Source organism: Thunnus maccoyii, chromosome 7 (assembly GCF_910596095.1).
Source record: "Thunnus maccoyii chromosome 7, fThuMac1.1, whole genome shotgun sequence".
In the NCBI taxonomy this organism is placed as follows: domain Eukaryota; kingdom Metazoa; phylum Chordata; class Actinopteri; order Scombriformes; family Scombridae; genus Thunnus; species Thunnus maccoyii.
The window spans coordinates 19,284,492-19,300,408 of NC_056539.1; the positions used below are offsets into that span (position 1 = coordinate 19,284,492).

At 41.8% G+C, this 15,917-nt stretch overlaps 1 protein-coding gene across 1 annotated transcript in view; it reads left to right on the forward strand.

Annotated features, from left to right (window-relative positions):
- The first annotated feature begins 1,531 nt into the window (after window positions 1-1,531).
- tsc22d2 (TSC22 domain family 2) overlaps window positions 1,532-15,917 on the forward strand; it is a 39,898-nt gene continuing 25,512 nt past the window's right edge. The window contains exon 1 of the mRNA XM_042416709.1: window positions 1,532-3,832. Coding sequence (XP_042272643.1) covers window positions 2,199-3,832 — 1,634 coding nt within the window. The 5' untranslated portion in view covers window positions 1,532-2,198. The remainder of the gene's footprint in view (window positions 3,833-15,917) is intronic.

The following is a 15,917-nucleotide window of genomic DNA, read 5'->3' on the forward strand; positions in this document are numbered from 1 at the left end:
CAGCTCAGAAGGGAAACACTGTCTGAGGAAACACAAAGAGGGAATTTGATGCTAAAAAGACTGTAAATGTCGCAGATATCAACTTGATATGACTAGCTCAGACTGCTGAGGCCTCATATACGCTTCAGATAAACTTTTAAATGCATTTTTGCCCAAAATGACTGCGTGGACACATTGTGGATTTTGGCCCCCATCACTTACATTGAAAGTTAATTTGAAAGGACCTTTTAATAGGTAGTATGAACAAGAGGAATGATATCAACAAGGAAAACCTCTTTTACTGTACATATGAACACCTGACTGTGGTTTTAATACACACCTATCCTTTCATGTCTTCCAGCCCTGTCAGTCTATCTTTAAGTGACAGTGACAGCGAAAGTGCTGGGTGTGCTGGGTCTGCTGGTGTCAAGTCATTTTTGTGTGTTATGTATTACAAGTTTATATGTAAGATTTGAATGATTCAGCCTGCCAAACCGGCGTTTTAGTTTAGCTGAGTTTCGTAATTACCTTCTTGAGTCATGTTGTTTGTTTTGTAATTAGTGTGACTTGGTAACACAGCAAGTTCTTAGTACTCTATAAATCTATTAACAAACTAAGTAATTGCTGAAGACATCAGCTTTGTGCTCGGGGCTCGGTAGGCTAAAATAACATGCACCTTATTGATCAAATTGATAACACACCCTTATTAGTTTCACTGTCACACACACAGAAGCTTGTACATTCATAAAGACTTCTTCCTGCACTCATGACTGAGTGATTCATTCACAAACAATTCCTGCCATGACTCAGTTGATTTGAGGCACTGGTGGCTTTTGGCTGAACATTTATATAAAATAAATGTTTCAGACTTAAATCCTGGATAGAAACTGATTTTGTAACACAGTTCATCTTTTTTGTGTTTTTTTATTTCTTTATTGAAACAAGTATACAAGTTTACAGCACTTATGTAAACAACTTGAGTTTATAACCACAAACACGCCACGGGGACTAAATGTTGTAATGATAAATAAATAAATAAATAAATATTTTGTAAATTGTTTTGTTTGTACATTCAGATACTGAAGAAATGTATTGTCTGATAAGGACAGTCAGCTCTGAAAAGTTTGGCTTTTTACTTAAGTCAAAAATAGTAAGCAAAATTAATTAAATAGAACTGGGAGCAGAGATTCCTGTCATATTCAGTGAATCCAAACAATACATTTTTATAAAAAAGTGAGAGTAGTAAAATCAGCAATAAATCGTGACAACTAACTCACATGGTTGTTTTGTATGTGTGCCAAAAAACTAAAATCTGTCTTCAGTCTACATCCGTAATCTAAAAAGGTTATTTTCCGCTTCTACCTTGTTAACCGGAAGTGACGGCGACGGCAGAAATATATATTTTTTAGTAAAACAAAAAATAATGTAGCTATTTTAGAATCGTTGACATCTAAACAACTGTACAAAACGTAAGCAATATAAAAAAATAAAATAGTGACGCCGTTGATTTGTAAAAATATTTTTGCGATTACAGAAAACTAGCTTGACCTCCTTACCCAGGATGCACTTCGCTCTTGCCATCTTGTCGAGTGGTAGAAGAAGAGCGGCAGGCAGGAGCTAGCTGCCCGTTAGCTCTCTGCCGCTGTGGTTAAGGCTAGCTGCTATTAGCAGCTGCCAAAAAGTGAGCTGTCCACACGGCGAGAGGCTCAACTTCACCGACTTTGAGACGTTTTTCTCTGTCTGCCGCTGGATTATACACTCATGGATTTGTTTACACCGTGATGTCTCACATACTGGTAGGGGAAACTAGCTAACAGCTAGTCGGCAAGAAATATATCTAAAGCAGTGAGAGGGAGAGCAGCGGGCTGAGAGACCGGGCCCGCCTCACACTAAAGTACCGGTGGCAGCTGCTGAACAAGAACTTTCACAAGGGCCTGGTTGCAACTCTGCTGCCGGGACACAAGGAAGGCCGGAGGGGGAGAGCAGCTTTCGTCCCCGGTGCTGTGACCGGACACCGCGGGGCGTTTTCGGAGGGTCCGTCCTCTGGTTGAGACACTTTTCTCCGACAAGTGAGAGGAAAAGGAACGGTATGGAAATTGTCCTGCGAAGGTACGTGTCTGTATCACATCCCGCAGCTGTGAATTACTGAAGACATTAGTCCCAACGCTTTTCGCTTCATCTGGGGATAGACAAGACTTGACGCAGATAAGTCAGTCAACATGTCGAAAATGCCAGCGAAGAAGAAAAGTTGTTTCCAAATCACGAGTGTCACGCCGGCTCAGGTGGCGGCCAGCAGCATCACCGACGACACCGAGAGCCTGGATGACCCGGACGAGTCCCGAACAGAGGACGTGTCGTCGGAAATATTTGACGTTTCTCGGACTGACTTGGGCGTGTGTGACAGGAGTTCATCCGAGGAAACCTTAAATAACGTAGGAGAGCCACAGGAGGGCCAGCCATCCGTGACAGCTCCCGTCAATGGGGGGCTCTCTTATAAAAGTATAGGCACTGGTCGTGTCACCCCACATAATTTAGGAGGAAGTGTGCCTGTGCCAGCTGCAGCTCAATCCTTTGTTCCAAGCTCGGCCACCCATCCGTTAACAGTCACCAATACGGTTCCTGCCGCCACTGTCTCTACCAGTGTGGCTCACACAACTCCTGTGAGCACCAGCTGTAGTTCCCGTTTCAGGGTCATTAAACTTGACCATGGCACTGGAGAGCCCTTCAGAAGAGGGAGGTGGACATGCACAGAGTTCTATGAGAGAGACTCGGATTCAAATGTTAACCGGACTGTGGATAGCATAAAACCAACTGTAACCCTTGATCACAGTACAGACAGGGACAGTGGTCTTGGGGCCACCAGTAACTCTGTGATCACTACCAGTGCTTTTTCCTCACAGGCTTTGGAGAGCACTGCAGACAGTGGCTACTCAGTTGCACACCCCACCCACCCCCACTCCTCAGAGCCTCTGCAGCAAGGCTACAGCTTGGCCCCTCAGATAGGGAGCGGAGCAAGTGCCTTCCAGCCCACAGGGTATACAACTAAAGCATCACAGCAACCCCAACAGGCTCAGGTCAATATGCAGCCTGTTGCCCCCCAAACCTTCGTCTCTAACAGCCTCAATGGTGTGCACCAAGGTGCCATGCAGCAGAAGTCTGCCATCATGCCTCCTGCCACGCAAGCCCAGCAGTTTGCCTATCCTACTCATCCCGCCGGCCTCTCGGCTGGCCAGCCAGACTATCGTCAGCAACACTTTGGCTCAAGCACTCAGAACCTTCCCATGACATCTCTCTCTGTTGGTCCTCCCGCCAGCCAGGGCCCCTCACCTCTAATCAACCCTGCTGGTCCAGGAGCCCAGGGGCTGGGTGGGGAGGCAGCCTCTGCCCAGGGCCTCCTGCTGCACAAGGGCAATGCACCAGCCATGGCTACCATTCATCCAGGAAGTGGCCAACAGCAGCCTGTCAAGCAGACTCAGCCTTCAGGAGGATTAGGCATTGTCCCTGCACCTTCCGTCACCACCACCACATCCCACAGCAGTGTCCAGAATGTGCCTGCCACAGTGCCCAGTACCACCAACACCCCTCCGGGTGTGCCAAGTCAGGCACCTGGCACAGGAGGAATTGTCCAGCCCCAAGGAGCTCACGGAGGGGCCACCACAGGCTTTCCCTCTGGCTTCATTAACCAGGCAGAAGATAGTAGGCAGAAGTCTGATGCCCTACCTCAGCCCAGTGTCGGTGTGGTGCCAGGGAAAGATGGTGTGAAGCCTTTCATCACAGAGGGCCTCAACCTGCCCACTCCTGCTGTCAACAGCCTGTTTGGCATCCATATTACCATGGATGGGGATGAGGACAGGTAAGAGAGGATATAATGTGAAAAAAAATCTCTGTGAAATGAATCTACACCCATGAATATTGCTTACTGTTTGTTTTTGTTCAACTGTGGGAAATTGGTAATGAAATAACGCATTATGGATGTCTGATTGCCTCAGACTTTCAGGAAAAGAAATCTGAGGTGTTAACCTGGAGCAGCACTGACAGATTGGAGGAGGTATTAAGTGTGTATCTGGACGTTTGCCCTCATATCAAACATTCTTGTTGCATTCTGCAACAGTGTGGTCATGTTTCACACTTCACACACACAAGGAGAATGGCTCTTCTTTTCACCACTGCCAAAATTAGGCACAATATAACTGGAAGTATTAGGTTGTACTTAAGGAGCAATAAAACAAAATTCACATTTTTCTTAGTTCTGTTGAAAAAGTAGACTGGGAGGAAGGTGGGATTAGTGAGGTAGTGAGCCAATGAAAACTGGCAGAGACGGGAGGAGTTTTCTGTCTGTCATTAGCAGGCAACCCACAAAACACTGGATAGGAACTTGCCTCTTTAGACACCCACAGCCCCTCCCTCAAGCCTCTATTCAACCATACTGGCTGTTTGGGTTTAGGGGGGTGTTAACAAGCGCTTGGATAAGTTACAACATACGCAGTAGCTGTGTTTTGTAGCTGAGAAGGGACTAACTCCCTAAACGTGGGCGGCTGGTTTTTATTCCTTTGTCTGTCTAGGAGAGATGGTTAGTATACTCACCCTGGGCGGTGATCCCAGCCTGCCCTCCCAGCTCTAAAACCTTGTAAATACCGACCCTTCTCTTGCCTACAGTATTCTTCTAACATACACACTGCAGCTATTTTTAGGGTCTGTCAGATGGCTCTTGCATAGTTGGAGCTGAAGTGTTGCCACTCTTTGCAATTCCAAGCAAGCAGAAGAGAGTTGAAGAGGTGATGTCTAAGCCAAGAATGACCTAGATGAGAGCTGGAGTCCACACACACACACACACACACACACACACACACACGTGCACAGTCTGTCCTTTATTTATGTAGGCCTCAGTGTTTATCAGTGTGCTCTGTTCTGTTCTCCAGTGCTTATTAAGAAAGGTGCCGCCAGAGGAGGAGGTGTGTGTGTTTTAGGAGGTTGAGGCCTGATTTATATTGCCCATAGTTCAGATATTCCTGAAGCTAATCATTGTTTACCAAGTGACTTCATCCCAGCAGCATAACACATGGATTGATAATGTGCAGAGGGCAGAAACAGTGTGTGTTGTCCCTGATTTCATGAGAGGAACAGCAAGTGCTTGTTTCCTAGTTATTCCTGTGTGTGTGTGTGTGTGTGTGTGTGTGTGTGTGTATGTGTGTGAGAGAGAGAGAGAGATAAAGGGGGGAGTGACATCACCGGCTGTCTGTGTAGCTATGGTGATGCTGGCGACAGGACAGGACGTGTCAGGGAGGTAGAGAAGACAGACAGATGGGCACACATCCACACACCTACGATACACACACACACACACACACACACACACACACACACACACACACACACACCTGTGGCAATGATAGCAGACACGTAAGCCGCTGTGTGTGTGTGTGTGTGTGTATGTGGCAGTGATGACGTTGCCAGACTGAATCAGCAGGACGATGTCTGCCTAATGCGCTGACTCTCATACTCAAGTCTTCATTAGGTCTGCCCATGATGTCCATGTTAACACCTCAGCTTAACTAAGTATTGACTTGTTACTGATCTGTGAGGGTTTTAAGCTGCTGCTTCTTGTTCTTTTAACACTTCCTAATTTTCCATGAGATGGTAAATGCCCTACAAACCTGGCTTAATATATTTATTTTCTAGAAACATTACATATTGGTGACTGAATAGACACAAAATGATAATAACATTATTATTATTATAATTTATTTTAGTTATTATAGTTATATTTGTTATTTAGTTTAACACTCAAAAACTCAACTAACCTGCTTTCATCAGGACCGGTGTGCTTTTTTCAGGTTTGATTGACAGTAATAACCCACCAATAGACATCAGATTCTGATTCATATGTAGTTAAATCTTGATTGATGCATAGAAGTACGTGACATTATGTTTTTTTTCAACTGAGCCCTTCCCACTTCACTATTAGGTTAGAAGAGCACAGACAAAAATAGAAGTACCAAAAACTCATGTGAAACAACCAAAAGTGTTCTAACTTTGGCAGAAAATGTGTTCATTAAATCGTTTACGGTAAAAAAAAACAACTTACATTGTGCAAGTCCAGTTATTTAACTATGCAAGCTTTAAAAATGGGAGAATAATTTCCTGAACGATTTTATCCTGAGGCTTTTGTGCTTTTTCCAAACTTTTGTGCAAAAAATCAGCATGCTCGTTAACTATAAACCAACCATATTGGATAATAATTGTGAGTTGTAGCACATAATGGAAACTTTCCTACTGAACATGGATAAAACCCCGTCTTCTGAACTCTTAATCTAAGTAAGGAGAGTAATTGCAGTGGTAATAATAGTGGTAGTTGCACTGTTAATCTTTTCCTCAAATATTCCCTTTCCAAGTACCGATATGCACCAAACACATTGACAAAACTCCCAGCAAATGATTTACAATTTTCAAAGTATTCACCTTCTGTATATATCAATACTACAAATATCCCTTTCTACCTTAATAGGCTTAAACGCAGTATTTCAGTATTACAGTATTTCTGTCGTTATTGTTGCTTTTCACAAAACAATCTATGTGGATTATTGCTGCTGTAGGCACATGTATACAGTACACACTCACGTGTTGAATTTTACCATACCACTTTGGTTAACCTCTAATCTTGCTGTTTTGAGTGAGGTTATGGGGCCGAAAGGCAAAGGCATAATTTTAAGTATCACCAGTTGTAATTAAAATACCTTCTTAACTCATAACTTTCTTGTAAATCTCAATGAGAAGCAAATAAACAAACAAAAAAACATATTTTAAAGAACACACCCCAATATAACAGGACACAGATTTTTCAGACTTTATCCTCCTGTCAGAGGTGCATTGTTCTGTGCAGAGGCTCAGCCTCATAGAGGAATCTGTTCCAAGTTTCATTGTTTGGTTCTGTTTTGAATTAGAGTGCATCACAAAAGTGGAACAAAGCATTGTGGGGGTGGAGTTGTGAGATGAGAATGATTTCCCCCTCAGCTTGGAATGGTTAGCATCTCCGCTCAGCATGCTGCAGCTCTGCCAAATAAAGCGATGAAGATGCCCCTGGGACAAATTGGTTTCCTTCAATAGGAGCACTTGGCCTTTAAGAATATCTCCCAGGACAGACCACCCTCCCCTCTACAGTCTCAATTAGAAATGTTAATTATTTAGACACATTTTGTGAAGCTGCAGAACATTGGTAGCTTAACTGTACCGTAGAGAGAAATGCAGTAAATTCTGGAAGACAATTAAATGTATATAATTTAATTTTATGGCGAAGGAGGCACAAAAACTGGCCTGAAATCAAATAGACTATCCTGACTGTTTACGTAGATGTAAATGCGGATATAAATGAATCATTGATCACTGATGAATTGTGTACATCCCAGTTACGTAATCTGTTCACTTTCATTTCATGTGTTTTTGCTGGAAAAGATGAATGATATATTATGAGTCACATGAGAGGTAAGAGATGTTGTGTACCCTTTGTATATATTGAGTCATACTGCTCTATTTGTATCAACACAAATGACACCGAGGACCATCCACAATTTGTAGTTCAGTCACTTCTTTTTGAAGATGCACTAGTAGAAGTAAGAGCCCCGACGGTGCCCTGTAGTAACAGAATTGTTGGCTGGACCAGCCACAGACCAGCCCTATATCTGCAGTTGTCAGTGAGTGATTAAGGGATGGAGTTACATCATTGGTCGGCTGGCCAAGTGTTGGAGTTTCCCCATTGGTTCTTGCGCTTTCATAATGAATTGGCACGAGATGATGGAAGCAGAGGACAGCAGTATGACACAGAGTGACTGTGTTTCTGCTCTGAGCTTTGACACTCTCAGTTCCGGTGTTAAATGCAGTGAAGTTGGCTAAACTCCTGTTTAATCAGACGTGTACCAGCGTCCCTACCATGTCCTCCTCTACCGTACAGTGCGATCGACTCTCTGGCTGACAGCGCTGTCAGCAGCTGGCAGGAGAGACGCTCCGCGGCTCATGTAGGCTCAGTTTAGTGTGGGGTGGCTGCTCTGCAGGTGCGCTTGATTTGACTGTAACTGCAGTTACTAGGCGGAGATAAGCCACCTTAATTTCAAATCAAGCATCCCAAGATATGAGTGGAAAGTATTGTTCTTGCAACTGCATTTATAACCTTTTTTTTTTTTTTTGACTCAAACGTAGCTTAACCATGTAATGTAATATGCTACTTCAGTACACTTTACCAGCAAATATTACTCAGACCACTACAAAAATTGCAGATGAAATAATAATATCCAGGAATTCACATTTTAGACACAACCACTGACTATCCCTGTAACAAATTGGCCACAATTTCACACATTGACACACATACACAGTTCAGCCATGTACTAAGTTTTGACCTAGTTTTGAAATCTTTTCCTTGATTCATTTGGATAGTGGTATGCACCCCCATTTCACCGCCTTTTTACAATAAACTCTTGCTGTTATTTGACTATTCCTCTGCTGGTTGCTCCTGTATACACTCCTGCACACCCTCCACCCTCCTCTATTCTCTGCAAAACAGCCTGACACTGTTGTTTGCTCTTTTTTTTTTTTTTTGAAGCAGTTCCAGTGGCCCAGGCTTACTGGGAAAATTTTTACTTTTTTCTAAGGCTAAAAATGTTGGTTACCCCAGAAGCCTCCAAAATGACATTTGTGACAGATTAATTACAGGTTTTGAGACTTTTTACATTGTCTGTAATGTTGTAGCAAGGAACTTGCACGGGTGAAGAGCAGCCTGCTGTTGGCCACCAAGGAGTAGGAAATGCAAGAGCCTGTGTAAAGCTTTTTGTTCCCATTCAATATGGGTATTTGAACCCACCACCATCTTGTCACAAGCATAGTTTTATAAACTTAAGGTTGTTTCTGCCGGGTTTAAAGACTGCCGCTCATATCAGCAAATATATATGCATATCAATAGCTGCCATATAATGTCACCATGCAATTGTGGAAACTCAAATACGCACAAGATTAATTTCACCTCACACACGCTGAATGTCACACAAAGTCGTAATCTGATTGGAAGCTTTTTGAAAGGTCAGCTGCGTAATTGGGTAAACGCTCCGACTTGGTGGAAATTGTGAGTCGTTCACCTGCGCAGCCACTCAAGCAGTCAGGGAAAACAATGGATCAAGAATGGGGGGAAAAATGGAAGAAATCGTACTACTGTTGGCTGACTTTAAAACAGCAGCCACCTAATATATAGTACGATAACCCTGGATTGACTTGAAGCTTAGTAGGAGCTTAGCAGTTATCTAGATGGTTAGCTCTTAATGGCTCTTAGCTGACTGTGTTGTGTCACCACAGTATCGTTTTACCTGTCAGCTCTGCAGGAGCAGATAGCTCCAAGGTGTAAAAACTTTGTATATTTTGCTTTAAGTAATCTTCCTTTTTTACATGTATTTACATTCCGAGCACAGCAGGGAAATGCAGTGATATAATACTAGAGACTATCGTGGGAGTATTATGACATTGTCATGATTTGGCCCTAAATCTGAAGTAAATCTCACCACATTGTATTTTGCCTAGTTCCCTTGAGGATCAATTATACTCTTCTGCTCTCTCAGTGTCTTCATGATTTTATTTGTTTTCTGCCTCTCGAATTCCTTAAAACTTGAGTAGACTGTCGTAGCTCTTATTGCATGTCTAAAAAGTTATATTTTATTACACATCTTGCACATCTTCTGTCCCACACATTATCTCATCTTATTTTAAACTTGGAGCATGTGAGAGACCCTTGGTATTTGTCTGAATGTTATTTGTTCAGTTAGACAGCCATCGGTTTTGACAGTGTTGACTTTGACAGTTGTGAAGTTTCATGTTTGACATAACTGGAGCGACAGTGAATTGTCAAAGGTTCATGATGTTATTGACGTGAGTCATTTCAGCAGCCACTAAACACATGACATTGTTTGGACAGAAATATATTAGGATTTTGATATGAGCTTAGGATAAAATAAGGAGTATGTATGATTTGCCAGCAGGGTCAAGAAGTAAAGTTCCACCTTATTTTATTGTAGAAGAGCCTACCTCCATTGCTTGTTGTCTGAATGTTCGCGTGTTCTGTAGTTGTACTGTTGCGCCTCCCTCCATTTTACCTCTTGGCAGTTTGACAGTTTAACACAAAGGGGGAGGGAGTGAGGACAGGGTGGGATGAAGAGTTTGGTTTGGGATGGGGCGTGTGTGTGTATGTTGGAGGTTGTAGTCGGGATGTATGGGGCTTTATTCCTGTCTTTATTCAAGAGCGTGGTCTTTCAATTTGAGAGCACGACTTATTGATCTCTCATTCAGATTTTGTATGTCTCCTCAAAACCCTGCCCTCGCACTCAAATAGCTCCTGCTTGTGTTTAGATTTGCTTTGCTTCTGCTCAAACTGTATGTTTGTAATGATATATTGTTGCTTGCACAGATTTCCTGCTCCAGCTTCAGCCCTTCTCCTCGCACTTGGGCTGCTTCTGTGCATCCATAAAACGTCTGCTGTTAGATTTCTGTTCTGCTCTCTGATCTCTTTTTTTTGTGCAATAAACCTGTCAAAATCCCCCAACCAATAGAATGCTAGGTGTAGTGTTGACCAGTGAAATGATCCCTGTCTCCTTGCGGGTGCGTTCACTTTACTTCTTAGAGTGTCCTGCATGGGCGTTTACTCTTTAACCGGGTTCATCCACTCCCGCCCTCCAGGGCTTTATTATTTCTACTTCCCTTGCTTTCTTTACGACTTTTGGAATAAAAAGATAGTTAATGTATATACCAGCGCCTGTACATTTTATTTTACTATAATCTGTGCACGCGACAATATACTTGAGTGCAAGCATACATTTGAGCAGAAGCAGAGCAAATGTTAAACGCAAGTAGGGGCTATTTGAGTGCAAGGGCAGGGTTTTGAGGGAAAGAATTACAAAATTTAAACGTGAAATCAATAACTTATGCTCTCAAATTGAAAGACCACGCTCTTGAATAAAGATAGGAAAAAAGCCCCATAGGGATGCTACAGTGCCTGGAAACAAGGGAGCAGCTTATTTTCCACAGATATCTGACCTGCCTGAACTTCCAGGGGACAAATTCCGGGAGCCCTGAATGGCTGTGATTGTCGGACGCCTCAGGCTGCAGCCTGAGCAGACGGGTCTTCACCAGCCCTGTTTTTGGGCTGGACCATTTGCCTGTCTCCTGTCTGTCTCCCTCTAATGTGGCCACACTGTCTCTCTCTCTCTTTTATTTTTGTCTATCCCTAACTGACCTGTTAACACACACTCTCCCTGCTTTATCGCTTCTCATTCACATCAATGTCTGTTCAACTTTAATTAATCCTGGGGTTTTTGTTTTCATCAGATGCCTAAGTTTGTACTCAGACTTCTCTTTCCTTTCCTTTTTTAAATGGGGTGAAAGTTTTGGTGTTGAGCAATCATCCGCATGTTTCCTGGAACTACTCTCATAGTGCTCATTGATGGCTTTCAACCAATTTGGTCCCAAAGATAACACTGCTTTCCGGCACAGGGACAGAACAAAAAAATCTCCTGTTTTTGTAATGTTAAACTTTTACAGTTTGTGACATTTTTCCTTTTCTGTTAATTTTCAAAGAGGCCAGTGGTGTGAGGCAAAGTGGTTGAATAAGTTAGCATAGCAGGACCCACCCTGTTATCTCAGCAAGATGTGGTCAGGGGATCATTTCCAATTAGAGTGGACCTGCCAAAGCAAGTAAACAACCACGCTCCTGGCGGCCTACCATAACTAACTCAGCTTGTGCTGGGAGGAAGGCCATTGAATCAGCCGCAGAGTATGTTGCTGGCTGTTCCAGGAATGAGGACAGTGTGTGCAAACTGCTAGTGTTTGTTGTTTTTTCCAAAATGGGCTCAATACAGTACAGGTTAGACCCCTCTTTTGAGTGGTTACATTATGTAAAGTATGCACCAACTTCCTTTTGAAATGAAGCCCTTAGACCAAAGAGAAAACCTGTTGACAGGTGCTTGTTACCAGTCTGTACTTGCTACATGGAGAAGGGGGGCCATGTTGAGCTGAATGAGTGTGTGATGTTCCAGCTTATGTTTCATACCTTCAGCTAGGGATGTTAATGATTTATCAGTAATCAATTAACAGGTGAGAATTTGATCAATCAAAAATATATTGACTAAAACTATCCAAAGTTGGCATATCTTTATTTATTTATTATATTATTATTTTTATTTTACACTTACTAGGGACAGTAGTTCCTTTTGTGTAGGGCTGCAACTAACAATTCTTTTCATTATCAAATAATTTGCAGATTACTTCCTTGATTATTCAGTTAATCATTTTGTCAATAAAATGCCTGTTATGACCTCTGAAATCCCAAGATGACGTCTTTTTGTTCTGTCCGATCAGCGGCGCAAATCCAAAGATATTGAGTTTACCATCATATATGACACAGAAAGCTTCAAATCTTCACGTATGAGAAACAGCAACCAGTGAATTTAAAAATCATTGCATATTCATTTCTGTCGAGCGACTATCGTTGCAGCTCTACATTAGTGTTTTGAGTGGCTCAAGATACATGACCTGCCCTGTGTGCAAGTCATTCTCATACTACATGTTAAAAAAGGTGTTGCTGCTTATCTTGATGAAATTCACCCACACTAAGCCCTTGCACCCTGCAGCTCTCCCTCTAACTAGCTTACTGTGGCTGCTTCTTGTGACACTGACATATGGTTACTGCTGTTGCTACTGACCTAAAACTGCAGCACGGTGAGCTGTTAACAAACTCAAGGCAATCTTGCATCTTGCAACAGGGGTGATTGCCAGTTAATGGCGTTTTCTGTCTGGCCATCAGATATTTAAATATATTTAAAACAGTAGCCTTCTTGGCAACGGTGGTGCTTCCACAGAAGTCATCTAATGTATTTCCGATTTTTGACTCTCAGTATGTAGATTTACAGTAAAGTCAGGTCTTTTGATACAAAATTGAGGAAGTGAAAGAAAAAAAAAAAGTTCAGTCTATCTATGGGGTGTTTCTTTGCATGTATCAGATGCTACAATTGCTTTCTCTTGTAATCTCTGATTTATTGTAGTAATAATGATAATGATGAGCAATAAGATCTCAAAGTGCAGGGGTGACAAATTATACTTCAGAGCGAGTAAAGCCCAATAGAAAAGGGGAAGAAGAAGGAAAATGCAACTCAATTGGGTTTAAAGCAGTGCTAAGGTGATTCAGCAGTTCTAGCACAAAGCCTTTCTGTTGAGGAAGGCTTTTAAGGCTAACCACAGATCAGAGCTTAGTCCTTGGGCATGCAGGAGAAGATTTGACTGGAAGTCTGTGGGATAAAAAATGTCTTCAGCTTTAAACAAGCTAACAAGCAATTGCTATAGAAAATGTGGTGCTGTGTGTTGCAGCCATTCAATCTCCCAAAGTGGGAAGCAGGAGTTGAACAACGAGGTTTCAGTGCCTAGGGCCCCCCGGAGCCCGAGATGTCTGAATAGTGAGTAATGAGGATGTGTGGAAAGCATGGCAGGCAGCTGCATTTGAGTCATCCATCCTCTCTCTGTGCTCTTGCTTGCTTTCAATGGGTGTCGTCGACTGATCTGGCTCACTGGTGCCTGTGACTGTTCATCTGTTCTTAAGTCCTGTGTGTGTGTGTTTGTGTTTTTGTTATATGAAAGTGTGGGACTGGCTGAGAAAGTTTAAGAGAGGCTCAAAGTTGAAGAAAGAGTGAGTTAGAGATTTCAGGGGGGTGCTCATGTTTGGCTTCTTCTTGGCGTCTCCACGGTTGGGGAGATTTTTTCTTTTCTTTTTCAGTGTCTATCTCAACTTCCAGTCACTGCCAATCCTTCCCAGTCCCTTTCCCAAGGGGGTGTTCACTCCTCTGTTTGTGGACATGAGCCCAACACACAGTGAGACTAGCATGAAGTTGGGTTAGGATTCCTCAATTATGACTTTAGAATAATCTGTCCGATAATAATATCAATATTTGATCATAATAATAATTATATATATGGACATATGTAATAAACATTTTTGATAAGGGTGTGTTAAATTTGGTTATTACAGAATTACAACCAAGATAAGTACTATACAGGACATTTTACAATGAAAAATAAGTTTTACTCTGTTCTCTGGTAGATAAACTATGTGTGTTTCTAAATGACCTCAATTCTATCTTTGAAATTTCCGTACTCACATTTCTTGTTATTTATTGTCCGACATATGTCGATATCAGTATGTCTGTGAAAAAACAACTCATATATTCGCATGGACTAGGCCTGTCACAATAACTATGTTATCAACTAATCGTGTGATATATGGACATGACCTTGATAATTTTTGCTGATCTCAATATTGAATTAACAGTATAACTTATTGTGTTTGGTCTATCTATTTGAGGCAAATAATCCGTCTACCTGTTTTTATTTGCCACACTGATTTCTGAATGTATATTTAATTTATTATTTACACTGAGCTGTAAAACATATAATAACAGTTAGCAGCTAACAGTTAGCCCAGGCGCTAGCCAGTTAGCCTGTTAGCATCGGTACATAAACCGGAGAACTGTTACTTTGTTCAAATGATAGCTGGAAGTTGCCGGTTTCCCACTTAAACTGAATAAATACTCTCGTTTAACAGCTCCACTGACCGGTAACGGTTTCACTTTCTGCTAACTGCTAACTGCTTACTTTGTTGTCTGACCGTCTGTTGACCGGAAGCTTCAAGTTCACAGCAATTTCAGTTCTGCTTTGATTCATTTCATTATGACAATACTTTATTTGACTTTATAGTAACAGTACGTTATTTGAACCGGTGTTACCATGTTAACTGCAACTGTGGCATAAAACAATAATATGGTTTATCACAATTAATTCCGGGACAATATATCGTCCAACAACAGTAGTTACTGTGACAGGCCTAGCCTGGATGATTTTCAAGTCCAGCTCTCAGTGATATAAACTAAACTATTTTTTAAAAATAAGGTTGTTTACAGCATGTGAAAAATGAGAACGGCACACTTCAGATTTATACACTAACGATAAGTCTATAAATCCATTTGAAATAAAACTGGTTTAAACTTAAGGGTACATGTTATTTGCCCTTGACCACTGAGGCACCAGGTTATGACTCAGATAATGTAATTTTTTCCCCAGGTTTTGCTTATAAAACTAATAGTTGTAGAATACTGGTATATTTGCAAAATAATCAAACATTTAATGTAGCTACAAACGCATGATGGTATAGAGAAAATAGTCAATATGTTAGACTAAGATATAAAATGGACATATAGCAATTTTGTTTAAAAAATTAAAGTTGTTTTTAATAATTTAGTCTCATCATCTATATTGTTCTTAATCTTCTAAATTCATAAAATGATGTTGTAGTATGGAAATTAATAAAGTAATCTCCTCTGGCTGAGTAGATACAGCAGTGTTTCTTTTCAGAAGTTTTCAGCAAGTATAGGAACATGAGCAGAAGCTGCTGTAAAGGCCAACTAAGGTCATATCTGCTCTGCAAGTTGAATCTTACATCCATCCATGCAGGCAATGCAAATTCTTCAGGGTGCTTTTTTTTTCTCTCTTCAGCTCAGAAACGTACAGGTTTTGTAAGAACCTTGGTTTCCTGCTTTGCTTTGATGTCTGCTTTCGTATTCTGTCAAGCACTTCCTCCAATGACTTCTTCCTCCCCCTTTTCTCAAGTCTACTTTGTCTCGAGTGTCTCCTCTCGTTGGCACTGAAACACTCTCAGCCACCCACCTACATTCCCCCATGTCTTACAACGAGCATGCCTTAGCAAGGAAGCGGACGTGAGTCATTGTGGCTGGTTAGACTGATAGCGGTTTATTCACTCATTCAAAATGGCAGCATTGAACAGATGGTACCTTTGCTTATTGCTGAATCAGTTTGGATTTGTTATAAATCCTGAACACCTCCAGTGAGACCATCCAGATGATGATATC